This window comes from Candoia aspera, chromosome 1, assembly GCF_035149785.1.
Source record: "Candoia aspera isolate rCanAsp1 chromosome 1, rCanAsp1.hap2, whole genome shotgun sequence".
Lineage (NCBI taxonomy): Eukaryota > Metazoa > Chordata > Lepidosauria > Squamata > Boidae > Candoia > Candoia aspera.
The window spans coordinates 69,338,403-69,356,828 of record NC_086153.1 but is presented as its reverse complement, the minus strand read 5'-3'; the positions used below and the strand labels follow the sequence as shown (position 1 = coordinate 69,356,828).

Here is an 18,426-nt window from a genome sequence, read left to right as displayed (position 1 = left end):
CACTTTTGTGGAACTAGCAGCCCCAGGAAACCTAACATTATGCTAAAAGTTGCAGGACAAAATAAGTAATGTTAAAGTATATATTCTTTCTACTCAAAATAGTCCCTTGGTAATTTGGCAATAATAAAGGTATTTCCAGCTACAGCCCTGAGCTTTCTTAGGAAGCATCTGAGTGCTGAGATAGGACTAGAGGATAGTGAACATTTCCATCAGTCCCTTGTCATAGTCATATCACTGTCTGGTTACTATGGAATTTACTGGCACCACAGACATCTACAAGAAGGAGGGACCTTTTCAGTTGGTCCAACCCAGGTGCCTAATAGATCCTATTGGTTTTGAAAGAGCACTTGGGGAGTTTCCTGACAGTGCCTGCCTGACCTCTAATATGGAGTCATATGCAATGCTTGACACTATTGTTCCTGAACAGGATTTGTTTGGCCTTCAAACCAAGGGAGTTCCTTGGCGTACCAAGGGGCTCCAGAAGATGAAGTAGCTTAAGAGATACCAAGAGTGATGCTGGCATAGAACAAAAAGTGAAGGTGACCAAACACAGGTATAAGTTCAAGTTCAAGGGTATGCCCTGGACTAAGAATAGTAAAACATACATGTGAAATGATGTAGATAGTAAATATTGTCTGCCATTCTGACAAATGACTACCCAGACATACAAACTCTACTTGTGTCTGAATAACTGAGAGTGGAAAACAGCTGAAAGAAGAACAGATAAGGAGTTTTACACACAGGGAGACTCTTGGGAGAAGGGGGGAGAATTGAAATAGGCTAAGAAGCTGACAAGTAGGAGGTGAGTTTAAATTGGAGAAAAGGAAAATAAATATAACTAGAGAGCAAAAATGGAAGTAGGCAGTCTCGGTCTGCTGAAGGAGTGAAAGTTCCAGGTGGATTCAGGACTACTGCCATGGGGATTACTATGCAAAGAGTATGACACAGCATGGGATTTGGCTGTCCATGTGCAGATATTTAGTGAGAGAAGTGAATTCAGTTTTGTCTACCATGCACAGATATCCAGAAGGAGAAGAGAAAAAAACAACCAGAAAACAGACCTGAGTGTTGCTAACCACAAGAGTTTGCCAGTTAAATTTTAACTGATGCCCTTGATTAACTCTTTGGGTAATTTAGTAGCAAATGCATTTTAGGATAGGCACACTGTTGTTTTAGCAGAAGCAGTACATTGCCAGCATAATCTCTGAATTATAGAACTGTTAGGTCATAAAGTGATTTACTACATTCTAACTTACTTTGAAGACATATGCAGGGAAGAACAGTAAGTCTGTCTGTGTGCATTACAAATTCCATTACTTGATTAAACTGATATCTTTCTGTCCTCACTGTGCTAAAAAAAAAATAGGTTCACAGGAAAGAACAGGCATGCTGCATTTTATCTGATCAGTTCTGAGAACTCAAAACAGTGCTTGCTTCTACACTCTTTCTACATTTGTGGATAGACAGATGTAAATAGATCTAGCAGTATTATTTAAAATGACTCAATTCCTATTAGAGAAAACCAAGCCAGAAGATTATCTGCTGGGTCATTGCAGTGAATTTGTGCAGCATCTGTAGGATAAAATTTCTCATATTTGCTCAGTGTTAGATGCCAACTAGACAAATCCAGGTGAGATGGCAGAGGCGTCATCTTGTCTGGTTACCTGCAGTAGGTTTGAGTCTCCAGATCTGGCTTGTGAAAGCTGCCAGGGAGCTAATGAGAGGCTGGGTACAAGTGGTGGTAAATACATCCTTAAGTGAGTGCTTTGAAAGAGGAATTGGTGTGGCCCTCCTCAAGACGTCTCTCATGAGTACTGATGGTGAGCAGGAGGGGGCCCCTATCCAGGGGGAAAACGCATGCGTAGTTTAGAGGCTTTGAACTGTCCTTCAAAGAAACTCAGAGCAGACCCGCCTTGAGTTTTGGATTTATCTGTGTGGGTTTCTCATGCTCTTTCAGTTTGGCAGGATTCTATCTTCTAGAGCATTCAATAAACACTAGAGACCAACTCACTGTCTCAGCATGGTACTTCGCTCTAAGTTAGGACGTCATTGTTCAACCCAGCTGTTTTAGAAACCTATTAACCAGTTTCAAACCTTTCTTTTTTAAGATGACTGGGTCTTTTATAGTCAGGATTTAGCCCTGAGATTGGGAATGAATTTGGTTTCTCTTAATGGCTTCTGGTGGGACTGGATAGGAGAAGTGCAACTTTTCTGGTCCTTCTTGATCTCCTGGTGGCTTTTGATATATCAGCCATGTTATCCTTCTGAGCTATCCATGGGGGTTGGGGGTTGGGGGTGGGAGCCATTCTCCCCCTCCTTCCTGAGCAGTTGGTTCCAATCAATGGTAGTGGGAGTCAAGTCCTGTAGTGCTCTGTTATGGGGTGCCACAGTTCTGTCTTCTCCCCCTGCTGTTTAATATTTGCAAGAAACTGTTGATAGCTGACATTTGCAAGCATGGGGTGAGGTATCATCAGTATATTATGTTACTGACTTTTTATGCTTTAATTTTATGTTGCTATATGTAAGCTATTTGGACTCTTTGGAAATGGTGTGGCATATAAGCTGAGTGAATGAACGAATGGCTGAATAAATAGATAGACTGACCCTACGTAGTTTTTTTTCAGAGATCAGCCAAAGTTGGCTAGGTGCTGCCATCTGCTGTGATAAAAGAAGTAATAGAATAGAATAATAGAATAGAATAAACTGTTTCTTTTCTTCTAGTAACCAAACATTATCTTAGGAAAATCTCTGCAGTGAGTTGTGAGTTATTACCAAGCCTGTTCCAAGAGGACACAATTGATTTCTACAGTTTATAGCCTGCAACTGCAGCATGTTAAGAAGCAACTCTCTCTCTCTTCCTTGTGACTCTGCACAGTGTGATACGCTATTGTAGATGAATGATTACTAGGAACAAGATATCTGTTTTTTGTTCATATTTTAGTCTCACAGTTACTACAGTGTTTTGCATCAAATAACAGCACCGTACAATCAGAACAAAATCTCATATCTACAAACTTGAAGTTGCACCAACAAGTAGCATTAAGGGTAGAGTATTCTAGATAAAAGGCAAAGCCTTTGAAAGCCTAAGAAAATAAACAGGTATTTGCCTAGCAGCCAAAATATTGGCTAGGTATCAGGAGAGTCCAAGAAGGAAATTGAAGACATATCTGTCCTTTTTTATTGCAGGTAAATACTTCCTGCATTATGGCTCCCAAAGCCATACATCAAGCCCATAGTGTAAAGAAATTCATAACATATTGATATAATCTTTCCCACGTAGCGGCTACATAATTTTAAATCATACATTTAGGGCTGTCATATTAATATAGTTCTAGCATATCTTCATCACTGTACATTGTATAAGATTAGGTTTAGTTTTTAATATTCTGCCATTTATTTTCTGAACATTCTATTGGCCATAAAATAAAAACTTTATAATTTCCCTCTGCATTTTCATAGCTCAAATATATAGGCTTCAGCATCTCCTTATTACTAGCTGTATCTGGAGGAGTGGATACTGTGGGACTCTGAGCTTCTGAAGAGGGCTGATGTCTCAGATCAGGGTGGGTAGAACCATTTGGGAGGTTTCGTGTGCATAAATTCCCATCAACTCCTAGTGCTGCCAATGACCCTCTCTTGGCCAAGCTTTAGTCTTACAATGAGGACTCCTAGAGCTGCCATAGCTCCTTGAAAGGTCATTTACCCCAGTTCTGAACCTCATTATCGTCTTCACAATGAGGACTGAAGGAGGAGGAATTCTTGGGGTACTTGGGTCATGTGATCAGCCCTCAGTGATTATACACACAGATCTATTTCAAATTGACCACTAGAATTGCACAATATTTGGACAAACTTCTACAGAGCATTTTTGTTCTCAATAATCCTATTTTTAACTCTTCCTAGTGTACATGCACTTTTATGACATATGCTGTTCATGCACGTGCACACACATACACACCTCTTTCTCCATCTGAAATAATTACTAGGGATGTTTTATGAAGCAGATGTTGTGGGACATTGCCTTCCCTTCAGATGCAGCATCTTTGAATGGCAACCAAGGCCATTATTCATATAACTGGATTAGAGTTTCTGGCAGCATTTGAAATACTACACACCTTTGCAAGGTAACTCCACAATTGCACCATTGAAAGTGTATCAGACAACCCAACAGTGGTCAGCAAAATCAGTATCACTGCTGCATTTACCATGCCACGATGAAACTGGGGTACCTTCTGCATATTTCATCTTGGGCATTTCACATGGCTATGGAAGGCATGTCTTAGCGAACAAATTCAATCATGCAAATGTGTCATTCCACAAGGGAGAATTATGTAGCTTGGTGATGTGCTCCATTTGTCAACACCAAAGCAACCCCAACCATGATCTTTTTGTCCAGGAGCAATAATGCATTTGATTGTGCAATAGGGGCAAGGTGGGACTTAGCCCCTGGGAGATGCATGTCTTTTCTGTTGGGCAGACCATTTCTCTACATCTTCCCATTCTTAACCAAGTTTATAGTGATGGATGAACTCTGCTAATGAGACTTGATGGTTTCACATCCAAGATTTGCCCCTCTCTAATGTGGTTATGCTCACCTCTTAAGACATTAAGACTTATTGATCCTCTGCAAGGATACCTGTACCATCTGGAACTCAGATTTATAGCCTGGAGGATTGGGTCACAACTGGCCTTTCTGGAGTAATAGATATTCTCTTGACATAGAGGAAACCATCTATGGAGAAGTCCTGTCCAATTCTTCTCAAACACATGGAGGCAGAGCACTTCCATGATTCACCAGCTTCCCTAGTTGCCTTATACACCATATATTGTTTCTGCTAATGCTGAAGTGGAGTGATTGGTTGTGTCCTTGCAGTTATTTTGGCAGTACACCCTTGGGTTGCAGGTATTTCACATTTTTTTGGACATGATGGTCAAATGTTTCATGAAAGCGTCCTTCATTTATTCCTGCCTGTGTTTCTGTGGGTACCAACCTGGAATTTGTCATTGGATTAATTACATTGATGTCACAGCTGTTTGAACATAAGGCCACTTGTTTATATTATTTGCTTGCTGCTGCTGCTTTCTTAACTGCTGAAACAACAGCCAGGCAAGCTAGTGAACTGTGTTGTTCTCTGCACAGACTGTATGTACCTCTCCAGGCAAATAGACAATCCATGTTCCATTCCTCTCCCTTCCATCTGAGTCAGGATATGAACCTACCCGCCTTTTTTATTGTTCCTTACCCCCTTTGTGTGAACAGTGGAGTCCTGGAGTCAAAACTTCTTACTCCTCTGTTATTCTAAATTTTTTGAGTGGTCATTGGGGAGGTTGTATAAACTGCCCTCCTCCCATTTTGGAGCTGGATGGAATCAGTCTGTTCTGATGGCCGCTGGGCCAGGCTTCAGAGCTGAAGAAATGAGCAGAAGCTGTGTCCAGTGGCATGTAGAGTAAGTGAATGGATAGCAAGGGTGACCACAAGGTATGGTAAAAAAAAGTCAAGATGGTGGCTGTGATGGTACGGTTGAAGCTCTGCCCATTTTCTGAAGAATAGGACAGATTTTGATCACACCTTTGTGGCCATCTTGACTTGTTTCACCATGCTCTGCGGATGCTCCTGGTGGGCTGGGTTCTTGCCCAAATCTTCGAGCTCAGCAATGTCCAAATGTTCCTTAATTTTACAGGTGTCAACTGGAAGGCAAGTGATTTTTATTGAACTACACATAGAGCAGTTCTTATTGTGGCCTCCAAAAGTGGGCACGGAGGGCAGAAAGCACGTCTAGGGCAGAAGACAATCAAAGGGCTGCTTTGCTGCTGCAGTTGGTCAAAGAAACACAGCTGGTGTGACTGCCATCTGCCTCTCCACTTGGCACTTTGGCTCTGGAAGCAGCTACTTGTACAGCTAGCTTCAGAGTATAAGCAGAAGCACAGAGAAACAGCAGATCCAGAGCAGCGGCACTTCTATGCTGCTTGCTGGGCTGACTGCTCTGCTCATCTGCCCTGGGACCAGACGGGTCCCCAGTAGGAGGAGGGAACTGGCAAACAGGCACCCAGAATGCCCCAGTACTCAGAAGACCCTTGCCAGGGGCCAGGACTGTGGTTGGCAGAAGCAAGTTGACTCAGTCACTAAGTGGCTCAGTCACTAAGTGGCTGAGAGGCTTCTGCTTCCAAAAGTGTCATGTTTGAATTGGCTACTTGTGGCAGTAAATGGCTGTTGTACGGCCAAAAGGCAAACAAGCTGCCCAAAGTCGTTCTGGAGTCAGGCAGCACCAAAATCAAAATAAACAAACCATCCATCAGACAAACAAACCAGGTCAAACATTTGCTACAGAAGATAGACAGGAGATGAATGGAAAGAATAAATCAATCAAAACACATTCCTGACTCAAGACTGAGTGAAACAGATTAGGATCCAGTTACAAAGGCTGTTGTGGAATACAGATGAGAACAGGGTTCCAAAGGATGCTGGTATGTTTGAACAGCAAAGTAAAAGAGTTTTGTGTGAAAGGTGAAAGGTCCCCTGTGCAAGCACCAAGTCATGTCTGACCCTCGGGGGGGATGCCGCTTTCGCGAATTTTCTTGGCAGACAATAGAACGGGGTGGTTTGCCATTCCCTTCCCCAGTTACAGACATACAAAACTTGTTAAATGTGAGAAATTTAGACTAAATAAATAAAAAACAAACGCCAAAGCCTCACAACTATAATAACCTAAAAAATAAGAATTAGAACAGAAATTGGAAAAGAAATTCCAGTGTATTGTTGATGTGGCTGGCATCTGCACTCCTGGTTCGAAGAAAGGGTTTCCCTAGTCTACCTAGGGATTAGAATCATAAAGTTGGAAGGGGGCACTTAACCCATGACATTTAACACATCGCTGAGGCAAGAATGCAATTTAAAACGTCACTGATAGGTGGCTGTCCAAACATTGCTGGGAAACCATGTAAATCAGTGAACTCTGCCCTTCAAAAATATGAAATCAAACAGTTTTCTTCTTAATATACAGTTTAAAAATGCCCTTGGATCTGCCCAGTAAGATATATTCTGAGGCTTTTTTTTCATGCAGTGTGCATTGATTAATGACAGCATCTCATCAAATATATGTGTATAACAGAGACAAAAGGAGTAAGTTGAATGGCTCCAGGTTTTGGTTTTATGCATCTCCCCTTAAAACTCTCTCATGTATCTGTTCTATAGCTATCGATTTAAACTGTGAAACAATAGGAATTTCATTTCTGACAAACCATGTAGAGAGTTCAAGTTGTCATATGACTGATATAAGTATTGTGACTTGTTTGCACAAAGCACCATTTTAATAACATTGCATTGCAACAATGCTTTTGAATCTAGTTTCACTTTTCTTGATCAGTGATTTGACATGGGGTCTACCACAGCCATTCTATGAGCAGGAGACAGGCTTATAGTGAACATTTTATATTTATCTGTTTATCTTGGGCTGTTATATACATATCTGTTGAGTTTGGGAGTGAGAACCTCACTTTATTAAGCACACCAGAATCTCCATAGATCTAAGTCCAGACTTGCATATGTACCATTTACAATACTAATTGTAAGACTATACTATTTCCTAGCTCTGAGTAGAAGTGGGATACATAGTGCATTGTGTGCTACTGGGTAACTTTTCTTCAATGCAACAAGATAGTAAATGTGGTCTGGCAGTGCTTCCATGATGTGGGGAAAGACATCCAAAGAACAGCTCCTGCACATTTGCTCACCCATTACGTGGTAACTATTGAATCTATAATCTATCATTCTGTTCTTGCAACAAAGCAATCTTTTGTATATATTTGATCCAGATTACACCAGCTTGACAAGCATTGCCAGACTTCTGCCCAGCAGCTTGTGGAGTTACTCAACAAACAGAATGAGCTGTACAAGGAGCGGCAGATGCTTACAGAAGAGGTGGATTTTCTGCGGACTCAGGTACCACTAAAAACCAGGAGGGAAGTTCATGACTATAGTTCATGCAGACCAATTTTGCCTCCTTTTTCCTTTTAATTTCATTGAATTCCATGGTTGATGGGTATTCTCATTCCTCATTGAACCAGGATTTTTAAAGCCCCCCCATCCCCCCCCTTTTTTTTGTCCTTGTGGTACTATTGCAGAGCTGTTATTCCCCCTCTCTTGTTTCTTGGTCCCATTTTGAGTTTATTTCTGTTAGCATTCAGCATCTTTTTGCTTTTGCAGCAAGTGATTATGCAGTCATCAATATATCATTCTACTTCTATTGGCTGTGCTAAAGTGGTAAAACATGGGTTGAGGAATGCATTACTATTCACAGCAATAGTTTATAAAGATGAAGAACCTTTTCACGAAAGTGCTTTAATTGTTTTAAATTTTAAAAAAAACTTCCTGATTTGATACAGCTGCCTATTCCTTGACAAAAACTCAGTAAATTGTATTCTGCCATAAATCTATCACCTCTTTTGAAGGGAAAAGAGACAACTGTAGATGTGTCCTGATACAAGACCTTTGTTATTTGTTGTTAAACATGAGCTATGTTAAGAAATCATGGAAGCCTTGTTTTTTCCAACATGTTACTGTGAAATACAGTTCTGTCCTGTCAGTAAAGCAACAAATACAAGCAAAAACCTTTGAAACTTGTTTGCAGGATATTAGCTCATTGCCAACCATTTTTTAAAAAGAGAACTTAAGCACAGAGAAAAGCAATGTAAGGATGCGGACCAATACAAGTGGTAAAAATCCATCTTTTGTTTTTATCTTTCAGTTATCCTGTGCCCCACAGCCATAACTGAAAACGCTTTGGAAGGACATCATTGAAGCAAAATGCCAATTACCTTCATTCAGCTCAAAGACCTGATATGCTTAAGTAATTAAACATTTGTCAACGGGTCTTCCCATGTTGGAAATGTCATCCCATCCACCTTAGACTGTCAAATGTTTAGGCCCAACATCTTTAGATATTCAATAACTTTGTTTGTCCTCTCTTAAGAAGACAATTCTGGTTGAATTTCTGAGGAACTGCTTATACTTTTAGATGATTGACACTTGTGCAGTTTTCTTCGGTGGAACTTGAAACATGCAGAGAAGCTATACTGGATCAAAACTGGTTTTAAATGCAGTATTATTTCCCCCTGCATTCTTCATTTTTAACCTCAATTTTTTAATCAGATATTTTCCCCTAATGAGAGAGGTTGTACACACATCACCTCTGAATTAAGGTGTAGATTTATTGCCCCATGAGTGTGGAACAATTCCCTCAGTAAGGCTGAAATCTGCTCTACTATTGTAGCCTTTGCAAGAAGATGAAAAGCTTCCCTTCCTTCAGCACTGGAGCTCAGTATTGTTTTACATTCTACAATATTTATCAATGATTGTTTTTATTGGTATTGCTATTTTCTATTAGATGGTATATGGTAAGAATGTTAAGTTAAGATCATAAATGCATCTCCCCGGATGACAAGTTAATTTAGAATCTCTTGTCTCTATTTTATAAGAATGTTATGAAATATCTTTTCAAAATTACCACAATTATTTTATTAAGTTTATATGGTTTGATAGCACTTTTTAATTCATTAATTAATCTGCATCGCAGATGTTCTTTCTGAAGCTAAATGCTAAAATATAGTATAAGTATTTAACAATAAAAAAACAATCCCAAAATTATTTCCCATTTTCAGTTTTATTGTGGTTCAGAGATAGAAAGCTTTGAAGGCACATGAGGTTGTGCTCTTTCCTCTAAGATGCTGATTTGACTGTAGTGTTGTTTGTACTATGCTTAGTGCTTGAGGACTTCAAAAAGCAATTTTAGAAATTAGTTTGAAACAATGGCACCGGGTCAGATAAATATAAATGTTATTCCCAATGGCCTTATAAGTAGTTTGATTTTTCTTGCCCTCATATAATGGGGTATAATAATATATAATCCTCAGATAAAACTGTCTTCTATTTGAAATTGCTATTGTATATCATACTCTCTTTTAGAGGTTGACATGATGGTAGCAGACCTTTATGTTTAATAAATGTCAGTCTAGCCAAACATTATATAACATTAAGGTTGGGCTGAATTCCAAGAACAAAAAGGGCATGGCGGTGGAAGTGGCTGATTCTTCAATCCCTGCCCGTGGCTTTACCATCTGCCTATGACTTACATTTAGAAATACTGTCTTGAAGTATGAACTTGTCCTAGCAACACCAAGCAAGCATCTTTGCTGTAAGTATTCTTCAGCAGCTGTTAGGATCTGAAAGAGCTGTGCTCCTCTGGGGCTCCACTGCTGCTCTTTTTGATTAGGGTTTGTTTGTGCTGCATGTTGGAGAGGAACTTCTCAGCATGGAGTGCCCTGCATCTCTGACCAGAGAAGATTCCCTGCATGTTCCACTGTTTGGAGGTCCTTTGGACTGAAAGAGTGCTTTGTCTCTCCAGCTTCAGCACCCAGGACCTCTACTGTCTCCTCAGCAGGTGGAACAACTCCCCCAGCCTGGCTTCCCAGTTGTTGGGGCAGGGAGAAGAGAGGCCGTTACCTTTTCAGGTCCTGGAAAGAGGAAGGTTGATTGGAAAACAGTGCAAGTTTAGAACATCTGCACATTCTTGTGTTATCTGGAAAATGGAGAGTTGGCTGTTGTTCATCAACAACAGTTGTTACAGTATGAAGAGGACGAAGACAGCTCCAGCCTGGCAAGCTCAGAGACAATTGGGCCCTAAGATTTAGGTAACCTAATTCCTGTTCCCATTTAATAACCTTTGTTAGATTCTTGTATTTGGCTGTCAACAGTGTCACAGAGACAGAGATGGACTGCCTTCAGTTGCCTCCCTAGAGAAACTTAAGCTACCATAAATGAGGAAACTTGGTCAATTTCACCCTCTCCTTCCCACTGTTTTGTGCTCCACAGCATGAAGCAGACTGGTATTCAGGTTGTCTGTTCATGACAGCACTCGCTTGTTAGGTCAACTGGTTAATCTAATAGTTTAAAAAAGGAAAAGAAGTGGATGGAGAAACAGGTTTCCAGGTTCTCTCTCAGTCAAAAGAACGAGTTACAGCTGCAGAGACCAATGACCAGAAAGGGATGATCCCACGGCAAACCTGTTGGAAAATTAGAGCCAAGCAAGTCACTCACACACACACACACCCCCTAAGACCACATTGCCTCCACCTTTCTCCTCTGTGCAAGGTAGAAGGTCTAAATAGAATGTCTTCCATTTTCTTGTGGAAAATATACTTTCCTGCTGGTTCACGCTGATGTAGGGAGTGGCAACCAGATGGAGACTCTGTTGTGAATACATGTCAGCAAATGTAAAATAGGGTAAGGGAGCTGTGTGGTTGAGCCTTTTAGCATTTCTGTTGGTGAAGCAAGGAGCAAGAGAAAGCAAGCAATCTTCCAAGTTGGGAAAATGAGCAGCACAGAGCAGCAGAATGGGAATCTGTTTTGGCGTGGGAAATTAACAGGAATGTTCTTTTATCCTGCAGCTTGCAGGCAGTGTATTCAATGACGACACAGTGATGTCAAAGTGAGGGTGTAATCAAACATTTTCATCCTTTTTCTATAAGGGGACTCAAAAGAGTATTTTGAAGCTGAAAATAGATGTCCCATTCTAATTTTTCGTTTAAAAAATTAAAGCATTATAAAAAGAAGTTTGAGTAGCGTTAGAATCTGGAATTGTATTTATTTTCAGTACACCTGGATTCCCTATAGCCCCATGTAATTCTTCCACATTAAAAACTGTGAATGGATGTAGCCCAGTGCTTTGCTTGTAAATGTGTCCATCTTCCAAGAAAACATAAATTTTAAAAATGGGGCTAATATAGGGGTTGATGGTGAGCATCCTGACCATCTAGAGCAGTGTTTCTCCATCTTGGCAACTTGAAGATGTGTAGACTTCAATTTCCAGAATTCCCCAGCCAGCAAGGGACATCTTCAACCTGTCAAGGTGGAGAAACACTGCTCTAGAGTGTGTTGACTGGTGCCCATGGTGGTTGTGATCTCTGAGATAGCAATTTTATAAATATTTGAGCTTTCAAAATGATTTAAAACTAAATCTGATGTTGAACTCATCTTCCAGACATAATTTCTAATTTTATTATAAATCTAGCTATAATCAGAAGTCAACTTGGGGTGGAGACAGTGCAAACTCTGCTGCTGACAAACAGGAGGGTTGACTGGGAGAGGGGGAAAGTGTGTGAGCTTGCAATGGAGGAGAAAGGAAGGGCAAGTCTAACAGCCAATATTTGATCAAAGTCTTAGGGGGTTGTTGAGCAAACTGACTTCTGGATAAATACTGCTAGAGCTATGTCTGTGAAATGTGACATTTGGTGATCCCAGGATGGCACAGTATTGTTTCAGTGCACAATTTGTACCAAATAATAAAATCAAAGTTCTTGGAAATCAAATAACCACCACCCACTTGATAAATGGTGACCCCACAACAGGGTTTTAGTTATTATTAAGAATTATAAACACTGAAGTGTCCAAGGCAGTCTTATTTAAACTCTTCATACACACGCTTGAAAGGTGTTTGGAAACTAAGGACCAACAACATATTTGCTTTGGATATTGATTACAACAGCAATAATTTCATTTCACCCTTATAAATATGTAATAAATATTTATTAAATACATGAATAAAATGTTTCTTAATATTATCCACCCTGAATTTTCAGCAGTAGGGTAGATTTAAAAAAAAACAACCCAAATAAATAAATGTGTACATGCTTGACAGAAGTAAACAGAAGAGGTGTAACACTATGTCATTTTATAACTAAAAAATGACAGAAGCAAATAGTTATGCAATTATTAGAATTTCCTGGAGCATTAACTCAAAACAAATTCTAGCATGGAATCTTAATTTATGTGTTTTAAATGGAAAAGTTACATACCGCTGGTCATAAGATGTCTTCATGGTATATAATAAATATTGACTTAACTGAGAAATCATGATTACATATAACTAAGGCACAGTCCAGACAAAGTTAAGGTTTGTGATCCCATTGATTTCAGTGGGAAGGTTCAGCACATGCATAACCCTGTTTTTCCTCCTAATTTTTTTTACCATTCTGTGTCCCTCAAGAATTTGTGCCCACCTCACCTAATCTTGCATTCATTCTCCAAACCCAGCAACCATTACCTTCCAACCAGTAGTAAACTTTTTCCTAGCTCTTATCAGTCTTTCAAATATTTTAAGATTCTACATGGTATTTAGACAGAAATAGATGTTTTTGCATGTATTTTTATTTTCCACCAGTTCCATTCCACTCAACTCCATTCCTTTCTTCCTTTTTTTGCCAAGTCCACATTCTTTTATCACTGCCTTTCCTTTGGTTCTCGTCTGCTGTTAAATGTTCTGTGTTTTGCTAATCTGTTTCCCAAGCATCCCTGCCAAGTATTTGTTCACGCATGCTGATTTGTTCTTGATAAATTTATCAAGTGGTTACGTACAGGTATAAATGAGCGATCACTTATAAATTATTACAAATAGAATTCACATACTGTATTACTTATGTCAGCTTAAAGAAGACGACAGTTCACACATGAAACGGATGGTAAAAAAAATAAGTACAGGTTATGTGAATGAACATATGAACTGATTGTTGAATCTCTGTGCATTGATTCATGGCTACTCGGACTCTCATATGCTATTTACTTGACTTTGCATTTCCGAACTGCCTTAAGTCTGATCCAACTTCTGGCCAGAATGGGTCACCGGAAACCTCTACTCTTCTGGTTCTTTAATTAGCTACCTGTTACATTTGAGAATGTTTTCTCTTCCAATTGGGCACTTTATGTCTTCAGCAGTGTAGATACTAATTCTGTAATTCATTTTGGGTACAAAGCTCTCTCGGGTGCTGTAGTTTCCAGTAATTGTGGTACATAAAAACAGCATTGCCTTTTTGTTTGTAATGAAAGCTTAAAACCGAAGCAGTTTAAAAAGGTACTTTAAGGACCAAACCCCAGGCTGCTTAAAGCCAAGGCCACATATTCTTGTAACTGCCCGGCTAAGGAGTGTGTTCATTGTTTGAGGGCTTGTCATCCAGAAGATTCAGGAAATGATCATTAGAGAAGGACCTTTTCTGTGGCGGTGCCATAATTTTTAACTCTTCCTCAGGAATATATACCGCCACAGAAAAGGTCCTTCTCTAGTGATCATTTCCTGAATCATCTATCATCTATCTATCTATCTATCTATCTATCTATCTATCTATCTATCTATCTATCTATCTATCTATCATCTATCTATCATCACTCTTTAATGTGCAACAAATATTTTATTGCTACAAGTTTCGGTTTATAAAACAGTTTATCCTGGTTATTATCTTGCTTGTGGCTACATTTTTGTTTTATACTGAGTGTCTGTTATCATAGACATTGTATTTCTACTTCTTACTGATTATATAAATTGTATGCCTTTTTTGATAGCTTTACAGAAGAGTGGGATACTTGTCTGTTATTCTCTCTAAAACAGATATAGCTGCATTCTGAAGATCCATGATGCAGCAACCTTGCAATTATAGAACTGGCTGGTGTTGGATAGGAGAACTTCCAGAAGCCTAACCCATGGCACTTAGAATTCCATGAAAGGAAAACAGAATGTATATGTAATAGCAACATTACATTATATATAGAACGTATTTTTGAGGGCATTCAATCTGTACATATTAAAATATTTTATGGTTAAGGAACAATTGCTTTTAAACAAGAACTGTGGTGGTCAGTTTGACAAAAATTATACTTGGGTTTTGTTGGTCATTGTCTAGTTTCAGTTTGCATTTTTGTAGTCAGAACACTAAGGGCAAAAATATTGGACATCATAAGACTTATAAACTGGTGGCTTCAATCTGGCAGGGCTGAAGTAAGAAGAGTTAATATTTATTCAGTTCCTTGTTTGCTTACTTTTAATTCTTCTCTCTCATTGAAAGCAGCAAAACGGTGTAGAACAGCTAAGCATCTTTTCTGAAGTCTATCTCCCTTAGGCTCCTTGAGTCCTCTTTTTAAAGCTTTCTGAAGCGACCATTTCCAGATCTTGAATATTGATGATTGAGTGCGTGAGTGATCGATTGCTTGCCTTCAAGTCAGTTTTGACTCCTGGTGACTGCGTGGTTTAGTCTCAAGAATTGGTGGGGACATTTAAAACTGGGTTCTCCCAAGGTTGAAGCCCCATTTCAAAAGTCATAGAGGGAAATCCAAGAAATCCTAAGGCTCTTGAAATGCTTATAGTTTTTAGGATTGTATTCTTAATGTTAGAATTTTGGGAAAAAAATTATTTCTTAAATGTTGGAATTGTTTTACATGAACTGTATTCTAATGTTTTACATGGAATGTACTCTAAAGTTCACAGATAATTCCTTGACTCCATAATTTTGACTCATGCATGAAAGAGTAACAAACATGCGTATATGGCTACAATATTAGAATTTATGCATTTTCCAAACTAATCCCACGTCTGTACTCAAACTGATAATTTTACTCATGATTTTGCAAAAGCAGTTAGCAGAATGTATAGTTTCTCATGAGTTCTTGAAACAAACACCCTACATATTCTTGATCTGCTTTTTTATGTTCTTCAGCTTAACTTTATTTTTGCATTTTCCATACATTTCCATTCATAATTTTTATTACTCATTCCAGAATCTTTCATGTTTAACTTGTATTCTTTTATATACTGAGTGCCTTTCCAAAATGAATGCTATATGCTCTGGTAACTTTGGTTAAAAATAAAAATGTTTTCCTTAAATGTGTCCTCCAACATGTTCTTCTTACAAAGGCTATGTATAAATTATACAACAAATTCTGCATCTGGTTTCCTTCTGGCTCCTTCATTCCTTTCCCAATATTTTTAGACAGCTTTTTTAGAAAGTGGGTATCTTATATATAATTAGTATTTAATAAATGTTCTTAGTTACAAAATTATCTAAAAGGAGACATTTCCATATGGGAGGACAGATAGAGCAATTTCTTGATATCAAGAAACACCGACAACACACATGGCACTATACACCATCAGATGCGCAATGAGGGGATGCACACACAAAGTCAGAAGGAAGCACCAGCCTTTGAAACTGTAGTCTCCATATCTGTATGCTCCCAGATTTATACTTTAGAAACTCTACCACATCAGTTTTATCTGCTGTAATTTAAAATTACGTATTTATACTGTAATCATTTCAACAGGGTATGCAGTTGCTTTTATCCTAAAACTAAATAAAGTGAAAAAACCCTTTCTGTAACTTTTATATGCATATGCATCTCATATCAAAAGCAACAATAAAGACATACATTTAAAGACATTGTGCTTTATTTATGCTGTGTGCATAAATAAACACACAAAGTGTCCTATCATGCAAGTGTAAAAATATTAAAGATATGCAGTGTACAAAAAAATAAAAATAAAAACCCTGTAGCTATTTCAGATCCTTACGGGTCATATGCTCAAGGAAATAGCCGAAGTACAACCAATAGTAGTATGGTTTCTTGGATTTAGTCTTGTCTGCTTAATACCCTTAACTATACAACTAGCTCTGTCAGGGATCTTCTGAAAAAAACCAGCAAGGTCAAGAAATTTCACAAACTCTAAAGCTAAGGGAAGGTAACTGAATTACCAATTTAGAGTTTTTATTTAAATAAATATTTTACATTTCATGCTTACCTGTAATGCACTACCAGGATCAAGATAAGGAAATTCTACTGTAGACAGTACAAACAGTAGCAGCAAAGTTGTACATTGAGGTGTAATATACAGACCCTGCACATAGTTAAGGAAACCTTACATTTTTAACTCTAGCAGAAGCACATGGCCTGTGCAAGAACTGCCAGCTTCAAGAAGCAACACCCCCCCCCCCATTTTTAAAAAATGTATAAAACAATACTCTGCAATGAGCAGAATGTATTGGAAGAATCATTGTGGGAAGCAAAGCTGGGTGCAAAAACTGCCCAGATATAAACCAAAATCATAGATTTCCTCAAGATGGCCGCAGTGCAAGAGGACATCATGTCCTGGAAGCCAGTGCAAGCTGGAGCCAACAAGACTGAAAAGTACAATGTCCTGAAAGCTCTTGTGAAAGGCCAGCCAAATTCAGAAAAAGCTGCAAGGAAGCAGAAACGCTACAAATGCATCATGGCCATAGCGTTAGTTCTGGTTTTTTGGAAATACTGATGTATTACTTGGGAAGACTAGCTGCCACATTCTGAAGGATCATTTCATACATGAACATGAATTCAATTCCTAGTTGCCTTTAAGTCAATCCAAATGATATAGACCTATGACAAGTGTAGTCAATCTGGTGAACTTCAGGTATTTTGGCTTTCCCATTTCCCTCATCCTGACCTCTTGTTAGCAAGAGAAAGCAAGGGTACAAAGCTTCTGGTACTGACTGAGTTGCCTATCTTTGGTTTGTGGACAGCAACTCTAAAGGCAGGCAGATGATATAAAATAGGATGCCAGCTTTTGGGGGTGGGGGAGTTGTTTTTTTTCCCCTTCCTTATCAGGATGAGTTATAGTGGGTTGCATCCAACATTAGATGAGCAGGCATGCATTTGCTACATTCCAGCCTTTGAGGATTTAGGGAAGGAGGATGGGAATGTTCAGTTCACTAGCAGATGTCAGCCCAGTACTAATAATATATAAATTCAGAGGCAATTTAAATATTGACTTTTAAATATTTTCTCTATACAAAATGGCAGAAGTTCTGTTCTTTATAATATGGACTCATTTGCAATTCTGTGGCAAGTCTGTGATTAAAAAAGACAGATGCTATTTGATTTGGAGAAAATTATGATAAGGCTTTCTATAATATTGCCTTTTATGGGGAAAAGAGGTGCCTTCTCTTCTGCCCACCCAATTGCGGGATCCTTCTGACAATGGTCATCATTACTATGAGTTCCTTTTAGGCCCGTCACAGTCTCAGCTAACCAGTCTGACAGGATTATATAAGGAGGGAGTCCTTATATATGTTACCTTGAACAACTGAAGGAAAGGTAAGATATAAATAAGAGTTTATTTATTTATTCAATTTATATGGCTGCCTATTAATCCCTTTTCCTCAAGGACACAATATGGAGGAATTAAAGAACATAGCAGACTAATCTGGATCATCTCATACAGATCTTGGTTTAGTAGTTTCCCACTTTAAGGCTAGATGTTAGCATACTGATCTCAGCAAGATGCTGTCAAAGTGAGACTGTGATCTAGAAGGCTACTGGGAAAGTAACAGATCCATGATATCCTTTATATGTAATATATAACAAAGAGAGACTACACAGTACTAAACCTGTTTGGTGCAAGCCCACTAATTCCAGAAAAAGATCTCTGATACCACAATGAAAAAGCTGTGGGGTCATGTCTCCAAAGAAAAGCTAATGCAATGCCATGCATTGCTTGCATTGTTCATTGCTCCTTGGGACTGCAGGTAAAATAAATTAATTATTTCATTAATTTACTTTATAATCACTTCAATATAAAA

The 18,426-nt window shown here is 38.8% G+C and overlaps 1 protein-coding gene across 1 annotated transcript in view; it reads left to right on the top strand.

Moving 5' to 3' along the window:
* The window catches only part of SDCCAG8 (SHH signaling and ciliogenesis regulator SDCCAG8), a 132,892-nt gene extending 123,288 nt beyond the window's left edge, over positions 1–9,604 (top strand). The window contains exons 17-18 of the mRNA XM_063306278.1: positions 7,813–7,939; positions 8,745–9,604. Of these exons, the coding sequence (XP_063162348.1) occupies positions 7,813–7,939; positions 8,745–8,768 (151 nt within the window). The 3' untranslated portion in view covers positions 8,769–9,604. The remainder of the gene's footprint in view (positions 1–7,812; positions 7,940–8,744) is intronic.
* The last annotated feature ends 8,822 nt before the right edge of the window (positions 9,605–18,426 follow it).